Genomic DNA, 21,663 nt, shown 5'->3' with positions numbered 1-21,663 from the left:
CTTTCTAGAATCTGCAAAGAACATATTTGAAAGACAGTGAGTGTCTCAGTCTAGTAGTTTTAAAAGATGAAATCCGTTCTGGCTAAGCAGCCAATAGAAATCAGGGAGAACACAGGATGTCTTCTCCCAAAAGCAAGGTTCCTCCATATTAGGTGATCTGAGCATGATCTTAAGTCCCCATTACACTTATATAATATATATATATATATATATATTTTTTTTTTGCCTTTTGGAAGACAATTGGGGTTAAGCAACTTGCCCAAGGTTACATGGCTAGTTTTTTTGTGTTAAGTGTCCCAGGCTGGAACTGAACTCAGGTCCTCCTGACTCCAGGGCCGGTGCTCTATTCACTATGCCACCTAGCTGCCCTTATTGTTACATATTTTAATCCTCTCTTACGTTCTGTTATGGATATGGCATGCTTCCCCCCTTTCTTTGAATTTAATTTCCAATATTTCAGTTTATGATATGTTTTTGTTTCTTTTCTCTATTCTATATTTGTGTTCTGGCCCTTGAGTCTAAAATAAAATTTTAAAAAATATCATGACATTTCCAATGAAAGGTAAATAAGAGAAATTTACTGTGGAACACAGAATACTCATGCAATTTCATTGAAATAGTGTGTAGTGTATATTAAGGTGCTAAACAGTTATTTTACTTTAATAGAATTAAGCAATAACAAAATAAAACAAATCTTGATAAAGAAATACACAGTAAAACTAATCAGGTCATGACTTTTTTTTTATTTCAAAGGTATTTATGTTTCAGTAGCAAAGAAGAATCTATATATTCCCATAGACATATATAATCCTATAAATTCCTACAGATTTTTGGGTCTAATACCCTATTCACAGACCTCTAAAAAGTTGAGTAATAAAAACTAAATGTGGCAAGGAATATCACCTACAAAAAAAAGGCACTGACTTCCTCAAGTATTATTTCTGGCCCTGGAGTATGGCTAAAGTGAGGGTCACTGGTTTGTATAACAATTATTAGAATTCTGATCTCACAAGTTCCTCCACTAGCATTCTAATTTGCCATATTCCCAATGTCATCTCTAAATAATAAAAACTCTTTACTTTTTTTTTCCCTTTTGGTCTAGGCCTGGTATTTTATTCATTGGGGACTGTTTGGTGAGGAAATTCCCTTTACCAATGGGGACTGGCAACTATCCTACAGTATATATAGTCTTACAAAACTGACTGGGGCAGTGAGAATTTTATGTGATTTGCCTATGGTCCCAGAGTTAGTATGTGTTACATACTTGAACCCTTGTCTTTCTGACTTCAAAGTCAGATCTCTATTTACTATGTAATACAACCCTTCCAAAATGAAAAAAAAAACCCATTACATTGGGGGGAAAAATAAAGGGGTAGTTTATTAATTGGGTGGTCAACTTATATTACAATTAATATGAATTTACCCTTTCTAAGCAATGAGTTCACTAAACTATTAGTGAGCAGGGAGTGTTTTTTTTTTACTTGAAATTCCAGTTGTCTAGGGAAATGACTAGCACATCTTAGGGACTTTGAAAGTGGTTGTTGATTGATTGCTTATACAAATAAGAACTAATGGAGAACTTTCTCTGTGTTTATGTAAATATATCTATATCTATCTTTCTAATAGAGCTATCTTTAGTGCATCAATAAGGCTTTTGGGTTAAGATAGCTTTTCTGTGTGGTCACATATAGTGTCATATAGAAGTAGAGTATTCAGGGTCATCTAGAGCACAGAGAGTTTGCTTCAGCCTGAAAGTCCAAGTCCTGCCTCTGATTTGTAATGACTGAGGGAGACCCTGGGCAAGTCAGGTAAGCTTTTTAGCAACTGAGATAAGTAACCAAAAGTTGTAGAACAATTGCTGATCTGCATTGGTGTAGGAAGCTTCCTCACCAGGAATGACCTTCATCAGTGAAGACACACATAAAATGTAGAAATACATTCAAGTCAATGAGAAATTGCTTCATGTGTTGAGGGTATGTATTGTAGATGGGAATTATTGTAAATGCAAAAGAAATTCTAGCTAGAGGAAATCAATGTTTACATGGAACTTTACATTGGATCAGAGTGATTACAGAGAATATTCACTTAGCTGACAATGATAACTGGACATAGCATAACAGAGAGAAGGGGTAAGAGGAAATGTTGAAAATCAATGATTTCAAACACTCAAAATCCTAATTACATTATATTTTATCATGCCATCAGCTCCATATCTAAGTAATGAATAAATAGTAGCAGTCAAGAATTTTCCCAATTTCTACCTATTTGAAACAGAGAACTGTTACATATAAAAGGTCTATCCATTTCTTATTGCCTAAAAATTGAATACCCCCAAAGTAAGTGAATTTTGTATTTCAAACTAATCTAGAAGCATTATACCTCAGATATAATAAGGCATAAGCCTCAGGTATAGGTGTAGGGGTATCTGAGCACAGGAAGTAGTACTTTCACAGTTCTTAAAGCTGGATAGAGTTGTCCTTTGCTTCATTTTCACCTCTCTCTTCTAAGTCCACTGAAATCTAGTCATAAATATCTGCTATCCATGCAAAAAGGTAAAATTTAATTTACTCACTAGGGTGAAATCTAAACATGAAAATTTACTTTTTAATTACTACAGTTCTGATGGCTTGTGAATGGGGAAATACATCAATTAAAGCATATGAAACAAAGAGGGTCCTTTAGGTTTTTATGTGAGTGAATATAAATGTCTTTAATGATGACTGGTTTAGAATTATTCTGGTAGACACAACTGAAAGTTCATAACCTCTGTGTGGTGTCTGTGATACTATTAAGAGGGTCCCTCATCATGCTAAAAAACAGAGAAATAGAGGTTGTCAAGTGAGGGTGACACTGTCAAGTATTTTAGAACTCTTATCCAAGGTACACAGAAGGACCATGAAAATGCCTATTATAAGCTTATAACTACAGAGAGAATAGCAGGTTGAGTAAACTCATTAAGTCTCTCTTGCCATCATAAGCTCAATCTTTATATTATACTGAGATACATTAAAATTGAAGAAAATCACTAATAAATATAAGTAAAGAAAAAACTCTTATTTCACTTTCATAGATGAAATTTGAAGTTGTATTCCCCATTTTGGAAGAGATTTTGAGGTATAAGAGAACTTATTTTTCATTTTCAAGCATATCATTAGGTTCTGGCATCCAATATTATACTGCATAATGAGTCACATGCATAGAGCCTGAAGCCCAATTACAACATTTTGGTTTAGGATAGCTTTTCCTCACCTTGAGGATTAGAAACTTTAAAATCAAGGTTTAAGACATAGGAATCTGGATGGTATAATCTGGATGGTATACAGCAACCAAACAATGGTTTGACTCTATAGTGTATGTAGGAGAAAATCTGGGTTTGTTGTGTTGTTGTTGTTGCATTTTTCACTTGAACTGTTAATAGCAGAACCCCAAATTCCTTCAGTCTGGATCAAGATGGTCATTTCCAGCGATGCTGAACTAGACATGATTCATCATTAACTAAACTAGGATCACGAGAGCAATGCAGACTGCAGAATGGAAACATCAGTGACATTAATATGAGGAAGATAATTCCACACAAACTCATAAGAACATATGAGACTATCCACAAAACAGGTTCTTTTGAAGGAGAACCAGGGATGCAGCTGCTTGTTATGTCATCTGTTGAGAAAGGTCCTGAAATCTCAGATACTGGAATACCATCAACTTCTAAAAAGAGAAGGAACAAAAAAAGTTTATAACATCACAAAAGTCTATATTTTCAGGATAAAATACAATGGGATGTTTCTTCTAATATAATAATACTGGTTTAGACATGATAGGGACCTTTGAGGTCAATAACCAACAGTCCATTATTTACTGATTGATTATTCAGTTTAGGAATTGTCCATTCTTAATTTCTTCCTTTACTTTGTGTTTTCATTAAATTGTTATTTGCCTATTATCATGGATAGGTGAAATGGAAATAACTAAGTGAAACAACCTATTTCTGAATATTCTTTTAATGTTATATCAACAGGTAAGTTTAATGGACTGAAAGTTCAAAGTTAGTCATGAAAGCAATCTTGTGGTTTCTTAGAACAAGGATGTAATAGGGTTGAATCAGATGCAAGAAGACTGAATTATAGTTACCCCAAACAGGTATGACAACTGAAATGAGGATGAAAAACCCAGGTCTTATAGTTTAGGAACTAGGGTTTGCTCATTAGCAACACCCTGGCAGGGGGAGCCAACATGGCTGAGAAAAGCCAGAAACTTGCTAAAGTTCTCCCCAGTTTCCCTTGAAACACTCTTAAATCAAGCCACTAAGTGAATTAAAGAATGATAAAACCCACAAAAAGATGGGGTGAAAAAATTTTCTAACCCAAGATAACTTAGAAGGACTGTAGGAAACGTCTGTCTCACTTAGATAAAAGGATAGTGCAATGTAGCATAGGCAGTATTCAGGTAAGCCAGTGAGAGGCTCTTCACCACAGCACAGATGAGTAACTAAGGCCCTATGGTTCTGGCTTAGCAGGCCAGCAGCAAAGCAGACCAGTTTTGAGGCCTCCAGCCCCAGCCTAGCAGGCAAACTGCCCTCCCTAGAAATTCATAGCATAACAAGTGTGACGAGGCTGAGGCACCCCAGCCCAGTGGGCAAGCCACCAGGTCTAAAGACACCTGAGCAGAAAACCAGTGGCTAGGCCCCTGACTCCAGGCAAAAGAAGCTTGGGACAGTGGCTTTTTATCTCAGGAGAAGAGCTGAACTTTAAAGTTCCAAAATAGGCTGGAAAATGAGCCAAAACAACAACAAAAAAGTACTGACCATAAAAATCTACTATGGCAATGGGGAAAATTAAAATAAAAACCAGAAGAGGACAACAATGTTAAGATGCCTATATGTGAGGCCTTAAAGGAGAATGTGAATTGGTCTCAAGACCTCTTGGTCCTCTTGGAAAAGTTCAAAAAGGATTAAAAAAATAAAATAAGAGAAATAGAAGGAAAATTGGGAAGAGAAATGAGAGTCATGCAAGAGAATCATAAAAGGAGTCTATAGCTTAGAAAAGGGAGCAAAAAATAAGTCCTTAAAAATAGAATTGACCAAATGGAAAAGGAGGTACAAAATATAACTGGAAAATATTTCCTTAAAATTCAGAACTGGGCAAGTGGAAGCTAATGATTGTATGGGACAGAATGTATGGGTTAAACAAAATCAAAAGAATGAACAATAGAAGAAAATATAAAATACCTCATTGGAAAAACAACTGACCTGGAAAATAGATCCAGAAGAGTTAATTTAAAAATGATTGGACTACCTAAAGCCATGATCATAAAAAGAGCCTGGCCAGCATCTTTAAAAAGATTATCAAGGAAAACTGCCCTGATATCCTAGAACCAGAGGATAAAATGGAAATGAAAAGAATGCACTGATCACCTCCTAAAAAAGATCCCAATATGAAAACTCCAAAGAATATTGTAGCCAAATTCTAAAACTATCAGGTCAAGGAGAAAACACTGCATGCAACCAGAAAGAAACAATTTATATATAAAAAAGACATAGTCAGGATCACACAGGACCTAGCTTCTACCTTAATGGATTGGAGGGCTTGTAATATGATATTCTGGAGGGCAAAGGAGCTTGGATTAAAACCAAGAATTAGGGGCAACTAGGTGGCACAGTGAATAGAGCACTGGCCCTGGATTTAGGAGTACCTGAGTTCAAATCTGGCTTCAGACACTTGACACAATTACTAGCTGTGTGACTTTGGGCAAGTCACTTAATCCCAATTGCCCTCCAAAAAGCAAAAAAAACAAAAACAAAAACCCAGGAATCAACTACCCAGCAAAATTGAGCATAATTTTTCATGAGAAAAAAAATGGACATTCATTGAAATAGGGGACTTATTTTTCTTTCCTGACAAAAAGATCAGAGTTGAACAGAAAATTTGATCTTCAAATGCAAGACTGAAGAGAGGCATAAACAGGTAAACAGAAAAGAAAAAAAAATGGTATTCAATAAGGTTAAACTGCATGGGAAGATATTTTAACTCTTAAGAACTTTATCTCTATTAGGGCATTAGAAGGAGTATACATAGACAGAGTAAGAGCATAAACTGAATTTGATGTGATATAAAAAAAGGGTTAAAAAAAGCATTTTGCTGGGAAAAGAGGGAAAGGGAGGCAGAATGGTTTTTTTTATTATATTATATGAAGAAGTATGAAAGACTTATTTCAGTATAAACAAGAGAAGGGGTGAGCATTATTTGAACTTTCATCAGATTTAGCTCAAAGAGAGAATAACATACAGACTCAGTTGGGTATAGAAATCTATCTTACCCTAAATGGAATTAGGAGGGGACAGAGAAAGAAAAGGGGGAGAGTGGTGGTGGACAGAAGCAAAACACTGATGAGGAGGGAGAGGGTGAAAGGAAAGAGAAAGAAAAGTATAAATGGGGGAAAACAGGATGGAGGGAAATACACAATGAGTAATCATAACTGTGAATGTAAATGGGATGAACCCTCCCATTGTATCAGCAAGCACCCTAGCATACCCAGGATGGCTGCTAGCACAGTTTCTTTGATCTGCTTTTCTAAAGGAAAGCAACTCAAAATGGGCTAACAATCTTACTTGAATCAAATATATATCATTTACCTAGTTCAGGGTAAAAAGGTCAGTACCCCTAACTTCAGAGAATAGAAACAAGTTTCAAGCAGACAACAAATACAGAAATACTAGCTGTCTGACCATTACATCCATACCTAGTTAGTTACCAGAGAGGGAAGCACCAACATCTGGGTTTTCAAAGCCAGGGGACTCAACAGCTACCCAGAGTCTCATCTGGTCAAGTCACACAATTCTTCCCAAAGTGAGCCCCACAGCAAAACCAAAATCTCACATCAAAGTATAGATAGCCTTCTCCTGGGTCAGAGAATGTCACAACCCTCTTGACCCACTACCCAATCACAAAGCAACAATGTGTGGGCATTGCTGAAAAACAAGCTTCCCACCACAGGTCATGTGACCACATTCAGCCTATTGGGGGAAGAGTATATTTTCAAATCAATGAAGGTTCTCAGATTCACTTAAGCCTATCTAGGGGCCAAGGGGCAGGGAAGAAATCTTCAGATTCTCATTACACCCATAAAACAGAAGCATATAACAGAGTGAATCAAACCCAGAATCCTACAAAATGTTTACAAGAAACACATTTTAAGTAAAGAGACACACACACAAAGTAAAGGTAAAAGGCTGGACCAGAATATAATATGCTTCAGCCGAAGTAAAAAACAAAAACAAAAACAGGGGTAGCAATCATGATATCAGACAAAGTAAAAGCAAAAATAGATCTAATTAAAAGAGACAAGGAAGGAAACTATATCTTGTTTAAATATGCCACAGACAATGAAGTAATATCAATACCATATGGCATAGCAACCAAATTTCTAAAGTTAAAAAATTATAGGAAAAAAATGACAGTAAAACCATATTAGTGGGGGACCTCAACCTCCCCCTCTCAGAACTAGATAAATCTAACCACAAAATAAACAAAAAAGAAGTTAAGGAGAATAGAATTGTAGAAAAGTTATATATAATAGATCACCAGAGAAAATTGCATGGGGATAGAAAGGAATATACATTTTTTTCTCAGCAGTACATGACCATAAAGAAAAATTGACCATGTATTAAGGCATGAAAACCTTCCAAGTAAACGCAGAAAGGCAGAAATGCTAAATGCATCCTTTTCAGATCATGATGCAACAAAAATTACATATAATAGAGGGCCATGGAAAGACTGCTTAAAAATGAATTGGAAACTAAATAATCTAATCCTAAAGAATGAGTGGGTCAAACAACAAATCACAGAAGTAATCAACAATTTAATCAAAGACAATGACAATAATGAGTCAACATATGAAAATTTATGGGATGCAATAAAAGTACTACATAAGGGGAATTCTATATTTCTAAATGCTTACATTGATAAAAGAAAGAACAGATAAAAGAGTTGTGCATGCAAAAAAAAGCTATAAAAAAAACCAAATTAAAAATATCCTATTAAACACCAAATTAAAAATCCTGAAAGTCAAAGGATAGATTCATGAAATTGAAAGTAAGAAATCCAATGAACTGATTAATAAAAATAAGAGCCAGTTTTATGAAAAATACAATAAAATAGACAGACTTTGGTGAATTTGATTTAAAAAAAAAGAGAGAATAAAACCAAATTACCAGTATCAAAAATGAAAAGAGTGAATTCACCACCAATGAAGAGGAAAAAGCAATAATTAGGGCGTACTGTGCCCAACTCTATGTCAATAAATCTGACAATCTAAGTGAAATGAATAAATGTTTACAAAAATATAAACTGCCCAAAATGGCAGAAAAGGAAAAAAATTAACCCTATTTTAGAAAAAGAAATTTAAACAAGTTATCAATGAACTACCTAAGAAAAATCTCCAGGGTCACATGGATTTACAAGAAAATTCTACCAAATATTTAAATAAAAATAAATTCCAATACTACATAAACTATTTGGAAAAATAGGTAAAGAAAGAGTCCTATCAAAATCCTTCATGACAAAATATGGTACCGGGAAGAGCCAAAATATAGAAAATTATAGATCAATTTCCCTAATGAATGTTGATGCAAATATTTTAAATAAAATATTAGCAAAGAGACTGCAGCAATTTATCCTCATGATAATACACTATGAATAGGTGGGATTTATACCAGGAATGCAGGATTGGATCAATATTTGGAAAACTATAAGCATAATTGATCATATTAATTAAAAGAACAACAGAAATCATGACAATCCCAAAAGATACAGAAACAACTCTTGACAAAATATAGCACTCATTCTTATTAAAAACATTAGAGAGCAAATGAAAAAGTGGACCTTTCCTTAAAATGATAAGTATTATCTATCTAAGACCATGAGGAAGCATTATCTGTAATGGGGATAAGCTAACACCTTGCCAATAAGTTCGTTGGTGAAGCAAGGATGTCTAGTCAATGTTGTACTAGAAATGTTAGCTTCAGCAATAAGAGAAGAAAAAGAAATGGAAGAAATTAGAACAGGCAATGAGAAAACAAAACTATTAATTCTTTGCAGATGATATGATGATACACTTAGAAAATCCTAGAGAATTAATTAAAAAACTTCTTGAAATAATTAGCAACTTTAGCAAAGTTGCAGGATGTAAAATAAACTCATATAAACCATCAGCATTTCTATATATTACCAAGAGAGCCCAGCAGCAAGAGATAGAGAAAGTCCATTTAAAATAACTGTGGAGAGTATGAAGTGCTTGGGAGTCTACCTGCCAAAACAAATCAGAAACTATATGAACACAATTACAAACAATTTTTCACACAAATAAAATCAGATATAAGCAACTGGAAAAATGTCAACTGCTCATGGGTAGGCTGAGCTAAGATAATAAAAAAATGACCATTCAACCTAAATTAATTTACTTATTCAGTGCCATACCAAACAAACAAACAAAAATTATTTAAGAGAGTTAGAAAAAACAACAACAAAATTCATCTGGATGAACAAAAGGTCAAGAATATAGAGGGAAATAAAGAAAAAAATGTAAAGAAAGGTGGTCTAGGCATACTGGATCTGAAAGTATATTATTAAGCAGCAATAATAAAAATATTTTGTACTGGTTAAGAAATAGAGTGGTGGATTAGTGGAATAGATTGGGAACACAAGACACAATAGTAAATGAATATAATAATCTGTGCTTGATAAACCTAAAGAGTCCAGCTTCTGTGATAAGAATTCACTATTTGACAAAACCTTCAGGGAAAAATATAAAATAATCAGGTGGAAACTAGGTATAGACAAGGTATAGCTAGATGAAGATATGGTCAAAATGAGTGCATGATTTAGACATAAAAGGTGATACTGTAAAAAAAAAATGGGAGAGCAAGGAATAGTTTACCTGTCAGATGTATGGAGAAGGGAAGAATTTATGACCAAATAAGATATAGAGAACATAGGGGTGGCCAGGTAGCACAGCGAGTAAGAGCACTGGCTCCAGTGTCGGGTTGACCTGGGGATCAAATCTGGGCTCAGACACTTAGCACCCACCCAGAAACACCTGGCTGTGTAACCTTGAGCAAGTTACTTAACCCCAATTGCTTGGGGGTGGCCAGGTGGCTCAATGAGTAAGAGCACCGGCTCCAGTGTTGGGATGACCTGGGGATCAAATCTGGCTTCTGATACTTAGCACCACAACCAGAAATAACTGGTCATGTAACCTTGAGGAAGTTACTTTACCCCGATTGCTTAAAAAAAAAAAGATATAGAGAACATTATGAAATGCAAAATGGATTAATTCTGATTACATTGAATTAAATTTTTTTTTCAAAAATAATGCAACCAAGATTAGAAGGAAACCAAAAAGGTGGAAATTTATTTTTACAATGTGTTTTTGATAAAGGCCTCATTTCTCACACAAATAGAGAACTGAGTTAAATTTATAAGAATACAAGTAATTTCTCAGTTAATAAATGGTCAAATAATATGAACAGGCAATTTTCCAATGAATAAATCAATATGATTTATAGTCAGATGAAAAAATGCTCTAAATCACTGTTCATTAGACAAATGCAAATTCAAATAATTCTGAGGTACCACCTCACACCTATCTGATTGGCTAACATGACAGATAAGAAAAATGATAAATATTGGAGAAGATATGGGAAAATTGGGACACTAATCATTGTTGGTAGAGTTGTGAATTGATCCAACTGTTCTAGTGAGCAATTTGTAACTACGCCCAAAACACAAATGAACTGTGCATATCCTCTGATCCAGCATTACTACTACTAGGTCTTTATCCTACAGAGATAATAAAAAAGGGAAAAGTAAAAAACAACAACAAAATAAGAGAGAATGAGGAAAAATTAGAAAAAATAAAAGCAATTCAAGAAAATTATGAGGGCAGCTAGATGGTGCAGTGAATAGAGCACTGGCCCCAGAGTCAGGAGGACCTGACTTCAAATCTGGCCTCAGACACTTAACACAAAACTAGCTGTGTGACCTTGGGCAAGTCACTTAACCCCAATTGCCCTCCAAAAAGCCAAAAAAGAAAAAAGAAAATTGTGAAAAGAAAGTTATCAAATTGGAAAAAGAGATACAGGGGCAGCTAAGTGGTACAGTAAAATAGAGCACCAGCCCTGAAGTCAGGAGGACCTGAGTTCAAATCTGGCCTCAGACACTTAACACAAAAACTAGCCATGTGACCTTGGGCAAGTCACTTAACACCAAATGCTTTGCCTTCTCCTCTAAAAAAAAAAAGACATATAACATCATAAGGAATAAAATAAAAATGAACTAAGAAATCAAAAAAGAATGAGGAAAAATCAGAAAAAAATAAAACAATTCAAAAAATTATGAAAAGAAAGTTAGCTAATTAGAGAAGACATAAATCTTAAAGAAAATAATTCCTTGAAAACTAGAATTGGGCAAGTGGAATTGAAAGATGTTATAAGAAACCAAGATGTAATAAAATTAGAAAAGATAGAAGGGAATTTGAAACATCTCATTAGAAAACAATTGATCTAGGGAAAAGATCAAAGAGAGACAACATAAGAATTGTCAGACTACCTGAAAGTTATGATAAAAAAAAAGAATCTGGATAAAATATTAATAAGAAATTATTAAGGAATATTGTCCTGAAGTTCTAGAACAAGAAGATCAAGTAGAAATAGAAAGACTCTACTCATCACCACCTGAAAGATCCTAGGAAGAAAATTTACAGTAACATCATAGTCAAATTTCAAAATTCCCAGGTTAAAGAGACAATGCGGTAAGATATAAGAAAAAAAAATTTAAATAGTGTAGAAAAACAACTAGGATTTCACAAGTCCTAGCAGCTTCTACAGTAAAAGAATGTTGCTTTTGGAACATTATATTTTGAAAAGCAAAGGAGCTGGGGTTGCATTCAAGGATAACTTACCCAGCAAATTTGAGTATAATTCTGAATGAAAAAAAAAGATATTTGATGAATTGAAAGACTTACAGGTGTTTTTAACAAAAAGATCAGAACTCAATGGAAAATTCAATATAAAAGATCCAGAAGAAATATTTAAAAATTTTTAAAGACTAATTATAACTCACTGATTAAGGTCAAACTTTTTTATGACATATGAAAACATATAATTAATATGAGCAATTATTATTATTATTAATAAATCTATTCTTTAAACTGTTACCATTACTAAGTAGTTTGAAAGAAAGATTGGGGTTGAGTTGTATATGATGAGGTGATTCTAAAAAACAAAACTGTGTAGGAAAAGGTTAAAAGGAAAAATTATCAGAAAAACAGGGTGTGAAAGGAAGAACTAATACAGAAGAAGCAAGTAGGGCTGGAGAGCTGGTGGATTAAAGAAGTAACATGCACACTATCTAAAGAGTTTTAGAAGTGCACTAAATTTCTTGAGAGGTGAGAAAACCGGAGGATATGGTGGTGGTGGGACTTTTAGAGGGGTTTATAGATTGAGATTAGGAGAGTGGGATGTATAGATAAGAAATAACAGAGAAGGGAGGGACTGTCTGAGGGGTGGGTAAAATAAGGAATAAGAAGGTAAGGGAAGAAGATAAGATAACAGAGATTGGGTGAAAAGAGAGACTGAGAAGGAAAATAGTCAAAATAACTGGGCATAGACCATATCTTACTCTATTTATCAAGATAATGTTAAAATGAATAGATGACCTAGATACAAAGAGAGATTTTTTTTTATTAGACTAATAGATGTGGGAATAATTTATAAATAAATAAGAGCAAATTTAGGTGTAAAAGGAAAAATTTTGATTATGATAAATTAAAACGTTTTTGCAAAAATAAAAAAAAAGTAGCCAAGATCAGAAGGAAAGCAGAGAATTGGAAAAAAAAATTATACAGTTTATCAGACAAAGGTCTCATATCTAAATATTATGAAGAACTTTGTCAGATCTACAAAAATACTAATCATTTCCCAATTGGTAAATGGTCAGAGGAGAGGAACAGGTAGTTTTCCAATGAAGAAATCAAAACAACTTATAGACATATGAAAAATGCTCTAAATTATTATCGATTAGAGAAATGCAAATATAAAAATCCTTGAGATATCATTTTATGCCTACTAGATTAACTAAAATGATAGAAAGGAATAGTGACAGATGTTGGAAGTGATGTCAAAAAATTGGGACAGTAATACATTGTTGGCTGAATTGTGAAATGATCCCATCATCTTGGAGATCAATCTGGAAGTATGCCCAAAGAGTTATTAAACTGCCTATACCCTTTGACCCAGCAATACCACTATTTGGTCTATTTCCAAAGATAATTAGGGGAAAAGAAAAAGAAGCTATGTGTATTCTAAACTGTTTATAACAGCTCTCTTTGTGGTGGCAAAGAACTGAAAATTAAAGGTATGTCCATCAACTGGGGAATGGCTGAACAAGTTGTGGTATATGATAGTGATGGAATACTACTGTACTATAAGAAGTGATGAGCTTGATGGTCTTAGAAAATCACGTAATGACTTGCATGAAGTGATGAACAGTGAAATGAGCAGAACCAATAAAACATTGCAACCAGTAATAGCAATACTCTTTTAAGAACAAGTTTGAGTGAATAAATTATTTTGACTATTACAAATACCTAAATAAAGGGCATATGAAGAAAGATGCTATCTGTATTCAGAAAAAGGACCGACACAGAGAAGTATGTATAGAGTAATTTTACACATATACACACATCCCATTTAGATCTAATAGTAGCTATCTCTAGGGTAGGGTGAAGTAAGGGAAGAAAAAAAGAATTTTACATGATATTTTTTTTGTACACTTGAAAGGAATAGCAACTTGTGCATAGTAGATTTACAGTTTCATGTGCAATCATCTTTTTATTGTACTATGTTATGGAAATTCTTGTTTTATTCAATAAATTAAAAAAGTTTTTTAAAAGAGAAAAGGGACCTGTATGTACAAAAATATTTATTGTAGCTCTTTTTGTGGTGATAAAGAATTGGAAATCAAGGGGAGGCCCATCAATTAGGGAATGGCTGAATAAATTGTGGTATATGAATATAATGGAATACTATTGTGCTATAAGAGATGATGAGGAGGATGGTTTCAGAAAAATCTGGAAAGACTTACATGAACTGATGATGAGTAAAGCGAGCAGAACCAGAATATTGTACACAGTAAGAGCAACATTGTGTTATGATCAATTATGATAAACTTAGCTCCTCTCAGTAATACAATGATCCAAGACAATTTCAAAAGACTCACGACCCAAAATTCTATTCACATCCCAAGAAAGAACTGGAGTTTCAATGCAGTTCAAAGCATACTATTTTCAATTTCTTTATTTTTTTTTTTTTACTTTCGTTCTGTTTCTTCTTTCACAACATGATTATTGCAGAAATATGTTTAACAGGATGGCACATATATAACATATATCAAATTTCTTGCTGTCTTGGGGGGATTATAGGGGAGGAAGAGAGAAAAATTTAGAAATCAAAATCTTATAAAAATGAATGTTGAAAACAATCTTTACATGAAATTGAAAAAAAAAATACTATTTACAAAAAAAAAAAAAAATAACAACCCTCCACTGGGAATCTAAAACTAATCCACTCTGTTGAAGTAGAGGCATATGATGCTTGATATCTACCATAAACTTTACAGTAAAGGAGTAGAGGAAGAAAAGTTAAAAATTAAACCATCTTACTTTATATTTGATAAAGGCTTCTTAGAAATCCAAGAAGCTGAAATTCATGTTTAAAATAAAGTTGGCAGATTCTTTTGAATTCTATGTTTCAACACTGGACCTATATATTTTTTTGCGACTGTAGGAACTATTGAATCCCTGAAGACTTATTTGGAAAGGACTTTAAGGTGGAGAAATAATGGTCTTTAAAATACTTCTATGATTTTAGTTTCAGAAACAAATATTAATTCCATAAAACAATGTCCCCAAACTATTCCTGGGGTTCCTATTGGGAAAGTGACATAATACATAGTAAGAAGTGAAAGCCATTAACTTAACTTTTGTGAAAGGTGGAAGTCCAGACATGGTGACCTTTTAAAAATAGTAACTTAGATACTGAATCATAATTCAGACACTGAGTCACAATTTAGATACCATGACATGGTACATGAACAGTACTCAAACTTGAGTGCCTGGGCATATTTAACCACCAGTGCTGAGTAAACTCTGGGAACATATTAGACTAATATGTCTGGGAACATTTTATTCAAAATATTAACTAAGCAGAAGTCCCCCTCCCCCAATCTGCAGTGAAGCACCCCATGGCTCCTCCTTTTGTCTGATTTCCATAATTATCATGGGGATTTTGGGGGGGTCTTTGCATGGATCCATTGTATTGTCTGGCAGTTGCCCCAGATTGCTCCCATTTGTAAGTATTCATAATGATTGATTAAACTCCTATAGTCAATCTGGAGCCCCTGGGTCTTTTTCTTGGGCATGAAACTAACTCTATGGTTATGTGGGAAATACAGGTTTTCCCCAGTCAGGGGAATTCTGGACCTTACACTATTCAATCATCCTTTAACTAAATCCCAGAATTTTAATATCTGATGAAGCTTACCTTTTTTTCTTTCTTTTTCCTGATAAGAATAAAAAGGAAAGAGAAAGCCTGTGCTGAAAGTATAAGGGAACAAATCTTGAAAAAGGGATGGAGGTATAACAAACACTTCTTTTAAAAACACTAAAAAACCCAGGAGTCAGTGAGCCTTTCCTTAATATGGTAAAGCTATTTATCTAAAACCAAAATCCAACATTGCATGTAATAAGCAAAAGCTAGAAGTCTTTCCAGTAAGTTCAAGGATAAAGCAAATATAGCAGCACATAGTCTAAAATTAACTTGATTGCTTCACTGGAAAGCTGGATTTGCCAGAGGTGGCTACTCTGTCTCTTTTAGGATTCTAGGGAATATAAAAGGGTTGGATATCAATTTCTAATATAATATCTCTGAACCTTTACCATTGTACTTTCCCCAATGATTATCAGTATATATCAATTAATTAGCTATAATTATTTGGCCTTTAGAAGGGTGCTTATTTATTAAGTACAAAATATTCCTCTCTGTCAAAAAAAAAAGTTATGTGATGCAGTTTCACATCGGTACATAGAGTTCAGAGAAAAGTAGACTCAGTTTTAGAGAGCATGTGTGGCAACAATCTATTTCATCCAATGGTTTTCAATTATTTTTAAAGTGACCTAGGATTTTTTCTTACCTAGGTTAAAGCATTTAATTAATTGAAATAATGTAATTGTTTTCACCTGGTTAAAGTATCAGGCTATAATATCTTTGTTAGTTACTTTAAGATCAAGAGATTGATTGACTCAATTGATCCCCACACAAAGGGATATACATTTTCATGACTATTATTTGACATATATCTAGAAATGCTAGATATGGCAATCATAAGTGAAAAAAGGATTTGAGGGTAAAAGCATAGGCAAAGAGCAAGTAAAAGTATCACTTTTCACAGAGGAGATGTTGGTATGCTTAGAGACAGCTAAAGAATCAAGAGAAAAATTAACTGCATTTTTAGCAAAGTAACAGGTTAGAAAATCAACCCACAAAAATTATTTACCTTTCAAAAACATTACCAACAAAACCCAGCAGGAAGAGTAAAAAGAGAAATCCCATTAAAACAACCTAAACAATGTATAAAATATTTAGTAATCCAGTTATGATGGCATACACAGAAACTAAACAAATATAACCACAACATATTCTTTACAGAAATATAGACCTGAATAATTGAATTAACTGCTTGCAGTTAGACTGCGCTGATATAATAAAAATATCATAAAATAAAATATAATATAAATAACAATATACCTAAGTTAATAACAATATACCTATGTCCAAAGACATAGCATTTGAACTATGAAATGAGTACGTTATAGTGCTTGAAAAAAAATAACAAATTTATTGGGAAGGAAAGGTCAAGAGTGTCAATGGAAATACTGAAAAAAAAAAAAACCTAGAAAGTAAGAGGACCTAGCAGGAGTAGATCTAAAACTATTTTTACAAAATGATAATCATCAAAAATAATTGGTAGATTAAAGAATGGAGAACACACAAGCAAAGGTAATAAGTATAGTATTCCTTAAACCCAAAGATCCCAACTTCTGGGGCAAGGATCTATTATTTGACCAAGAATTTTGTAAAAAAACTGAAATACAGTTGACAGGAATGAAGTTTAGACTAACAACTTACATACCAAGATAAATTTCAAATGGACAAATAGTTTGTATATATAAGAGGATACATCATAAAGTCATAACCCACTCCACCTTATCAATGTTCTTCTTAAAATATAACATCCCAAACTGAACAGAAAAGTATAGATTTGGTCTGACCAAGACATAGGGTTAATATGGGGTTACTTGTCATCTCCTTAGGCAGCTGTGCCTTACCATAGGGTAAGATCTCTTCTTCAGTTTTCCTTATTTCTCCAATACAGCTTTAAATACATTGCTCACCCTTTTTACTGTCCTAAACTTTCCTTGCTAGTTTCAGCTCATTCTAATCTATGATACTTTTTGTGTCATTAATGATAAATATTTTCAGAACAAAGTCACCATGGGAATATTTCTAGCTTATGCAAGAACACAAAACTTGCATCAATCTACAAAGCATTCAAAGCTACTCTATTTATCTGACCTTCCTACTTTTCATTTTTTCCATTAAAAAAGGAAATGGTTCTTTTTTCTACATTAAAAACCTCTCATTTTTTCTTTCTCTCATCTTTACTTCCTTCTTGTATAGGAAATTTGCTGACCTGCCCACTCTCCACCCAAGGAAGAAAAGAAAAAATGTCCATGTAACAAATTTCTACATTAGCTGTATCTGAAAATATATGTCTCATTTCAATATCTTGAGTCCATCACTTCTCTATCAAGACATGGGCAACAAACTTCATCATCATTATGCTTCAATTATGATTGATCACTACATTGAACAGAGTTCTCAAGACTTTTAAAGTTGTTTTTCTTTATGTTTATGCTTCTATATGTTTATATTTCTCCTAGTTATAGTCACTTCATTCAAATTCAATTCATTCATATCTCCCCACATTTCTTGGAAAACATCTTTTTCATGATTTCTTAAGGTGTAATAACATTGCACCAAATTCATTTACCATAATTTGTAGACACTTATTCAATAGGTAGACATTCCCTGTATTAAGTCTTTGCTCCTAGAAAAAAAAAGCCAAAGATTTTTGTACAGTGTGCCCATTTCCTATTTCAATTATCTTTTTAGGCTACAGATTCAATAATAGTATCATGGGGTGGAAGTTTATGCACAATTTAGTGATTTTGTAGTCATAGTTTTAAACTGCTTTTCAGAATGACTGGACCAATACATGGCTCCACCAAGAATGTCTGTCTGTCCATAGCTCCTACAATAACTGTTTCCTTTTCTTTTGTTGTCATTTTTGCCAAGCTAATGGGAAGTAAAATCTCACTTTTAATTATCTGGAAGTTAGAGCAGTGGTGTCAGACTTAAATAGAAATGAGGTCACTAATGTCTACATAAGAATCCTTGTAGGACACATATTGACATAGTTTTAAAATGTAATATTACCAGTGTTTTATTGTATTAGTATTTATTTTGTTAAATGTGTTCCAATTACATTTTAATCTGGTTCTGGGGAAACTGGGAGTGTTTTTGGGTGTGTGTTTGACATCTTTGGTTCAGATAATTTTAAAAACATAATTACTGATGCAATGAATTCTTTTTTTTTTAAACTGTTGGACTTTTCTCTGGAAGCACCAAAAGCTTGTAGACTTTCAGAAGTAGCTCTGAAAATAGCAGTGTGAAAAGGTCTGAAGTTTGGCACTGTGCCTCCCCACTTGTAAGTGAGCAGACCTCAATTTTAAAATAAAGTCCAAAGTCAAGAAATAGGCTGGGAAAATGAGCAAACAATAAAAAAAAAATCTGACCATAAAAAAGCTACTACAGTGTCAGGAAAGACCAAGACATAAATTTAGAACAAGACAATGTAAAAATAGGTACAAAAAAGCCTCAAAGAAAATTTCTAATTGAACCCAAAACTAACAAGAATTTTCCTAAGAGATAAGAGTAGTAGAGGAAATATTGGGAATAGAAATGAGAGGGATGCAAGAAAATAATGAAAAAAGAATTAACAGCTTGGTAAAAGTAGAACAAAAATAATGAAGAAAATAGCACCTTAAAAAACAGAATTGGCCAAATGGTAAAGAGGCACAAAAATACAGAAGAAAAGAACTAATTAAAAAGAACAATTGGCCAAATGGAAAAACAAGGTACAAAATTTCACTAAAGAAAATAATTCCTTAAAAACTAGAATTGGGCAAGTGGAATCACTTTATGAGACATCCAGAAACAAGAAAATCAAGAAAAAGGAGTGAAGAAATAGAAGAAAGTGTGCAATATCTCATTTGAAAAATAGTTGAGGGGCGGCCAGGTGGTACAGTGAGTAAGAGCACCGGCCCCGGAGTCAGGAGATGTGGGATCGGTTCCGGCCTCAGATACTTGGCACCCACACAAAATAACTGGCCATGTAACCTTGAGCAAGTTACTTAACCCCAATTGCTTAAAAAAAAAAAAGAAAAACATGTGACCTGGAAAATAGACCAAGGAGAGATAATTTAAGAATTATTAGACTACCTGAAAGTCACTATCAAAGAGTCACGGAAAACTGCCCCAATATCTTAGATACAGAAGGTAAAATAGAGAATCACAAAATATTTAGCAGCTTATACTTTACAAAAGCAGAGGCTTGGAATATGATATTCTAGAAGGCAAAAGAGCTATGATTACAACCACAAATAACCTACCCAGCAAAACTAAATGTAATCCTTCTGGGGGAAAATGGATATTTAATGAAATAGAAGACATTCAAGCATTCCTGATGAAAAGACCAGAGATGAACAGAAAATTTGAAATTCAAACAGAAGACTCAAGAAAGCATAAAAAAAGCAAACATGAAAAAATCATCATAAGGGAATCAATAAAGCTAAACTGTTTATATTTCTATATCAGAAGATGATTCATGTCACTTCTAAGAACTTTACCATTATTGTATCAGTTAAAAAAGAGTTTACACAGACACAAGGCTGTATAAGACAATTATGTTGGAATGATCTCCAAAAAGAAATGAAGGGGTGAGAAAGAGGTATGCATTTGAAGAAGGGGAAGGGAATGGTCAAATGGGGAAAATCTTACATAAAGGAGTGATGCAAGAGAGAGCTTTTATAATGAAGGAAAAAATGAGACAGGGGTGGCAGAAAATACTTGAACCTCTCTTTCATTAGAATGGTTTACAAAGGGAAGATACACACACTATACATACATACATACATATATACATGTACACACATATATGCATATATACCTACATACACACATTCAACAGTATATACAAATGTAACTTATGCAGTAGAGAAATAGGAGGTGAAGGGGACAAAAAGGGTGGGGTAAAATAAAAGGTGCAGGTAGATTAAAGGAGGCAGTGGTGAGAAGAGAAATTGGCTTTTGAGGAGGGATAGGATAAAAACGAGAGGAAGCAACAGAAGAATATGGGATGGAGGGAAATAGTAATCACGACTGTGAATGTGAACTGAATGAGCCTACCTCATGAAATCAGATAGTAGAATGGATTAGAAACCAGAATCCATCACTTTGTTGTTTATAAGAGACACACTTGAAACAGAAAGATACAGAATTAAAATAAAGGGATGGAGCTGAATCTAATTCACTTCAGTTGAAGTAAAAAAAGCAGAAGTAGCAATTATGATATCAGACAAAGCAAAAACACATACCTAATTGAAAGAGATAATCAGGGAAACTATATTATACAAAAATATATCAAAGACAACATAGTAAAATAAAAAAAATTTACAAAGTTTCTCTGATAAAAGTCTTATTTCTCAAATATATATTAAGTATAGAATTGAGTCAAATTAAAAACATAAGAACTATTCCCCAATTGATAAACGGTCAAAGACTATAAACAGGTAGTTTTCAGAAGAAGAAATCAAAGCTATCTATAATCACATGAAAAATAACATTCTAAATCTCTATTGATGAGAGAAATGCAAATCAAAACAATTATGAAGTACCAGCTCATATCTATCAGAAATGACAAATACTTTAAGGGATGAGTGAAAAATAGGTACAATAATGAACTATTGGTGGAGTAGTGAACTGGTCCAAACATTCTAAAGGACAATTTGGAACTATGACCAAAGGGCTATAAAACTACATACCCTTGACTCAACAATATCACTAATAGGTCTGTATTCCCAAAAGAAAAAGGGAAAGGACATAAATGTACAAAAATATTTATAGCAGCTCTTTTTTTGTGGAGGCAAAGAATTAAAATTGAGGGGATGCTCATCAATTGAGAAATGGCTAAACAAGTTGTAACACATAATTGTGATAGAGTACTATTGTTCTATAAGAAATGATGAAGGAGGGGTTTGAGAAAAACATGACAAAATCTGCATGAACTGATGCAAAGTACGGTGAGAAGAATTGGGAAATCATTGTGTATAGTAACAGCAATATTGTAATGATATTCAACTGTGAAAGACTTGGCTGTTCTGATCAATACCATGATCCAAGACAATTCCAAAGGACTTATGATGAAAAAATGC

General features: G+C 33.6%; 1 protein-coding gene across 2 annotated transcripts in view; it reads right to left on the bottom strand.

The window, feature by feature from the left end:
- Positions 1-725: 725 nt before the first annotated feature.
- Positions 726-21,663, bottom strand: part of BACE2 (beta-secretase 2) — a 122,061-nt gene continuing 101,123 nt past the window's right edge. For both annotated transcript variants that reach the window (XM_069074856.1, XM_069074857.1), the window contains one exon: positions 726-3,705. In XM_069074856.1, the coding sequence (XP_068930957.1) occupies positions 3,455-3,705 (251 nt within the window). In that variant the 3' untranslated portion in view covers positions 726-3,454. The remainder of the gene's footprint in view (positions 3,706-21,663) is intronic.

This window comes from Petaurus breviceps, unplaced genomic scaffold (assembly GCF_028583685.1).
Source record: "Petaurus breviceps papuanus isolate PSGF00001 unplaced genomic scaffold, PetGlider_PUasm1.0 90897, whole genome shotgun sequence".
Taxonomy (NCBI): Eukaryota; Metazoa; Chordata; class Mammalia; order Diprotodontia; family Petauridae; genus Petaurus; species Petaurus breviceps.
This window is presented reverse-complemented; position numbering and strand designations above follow the sequence as displayed.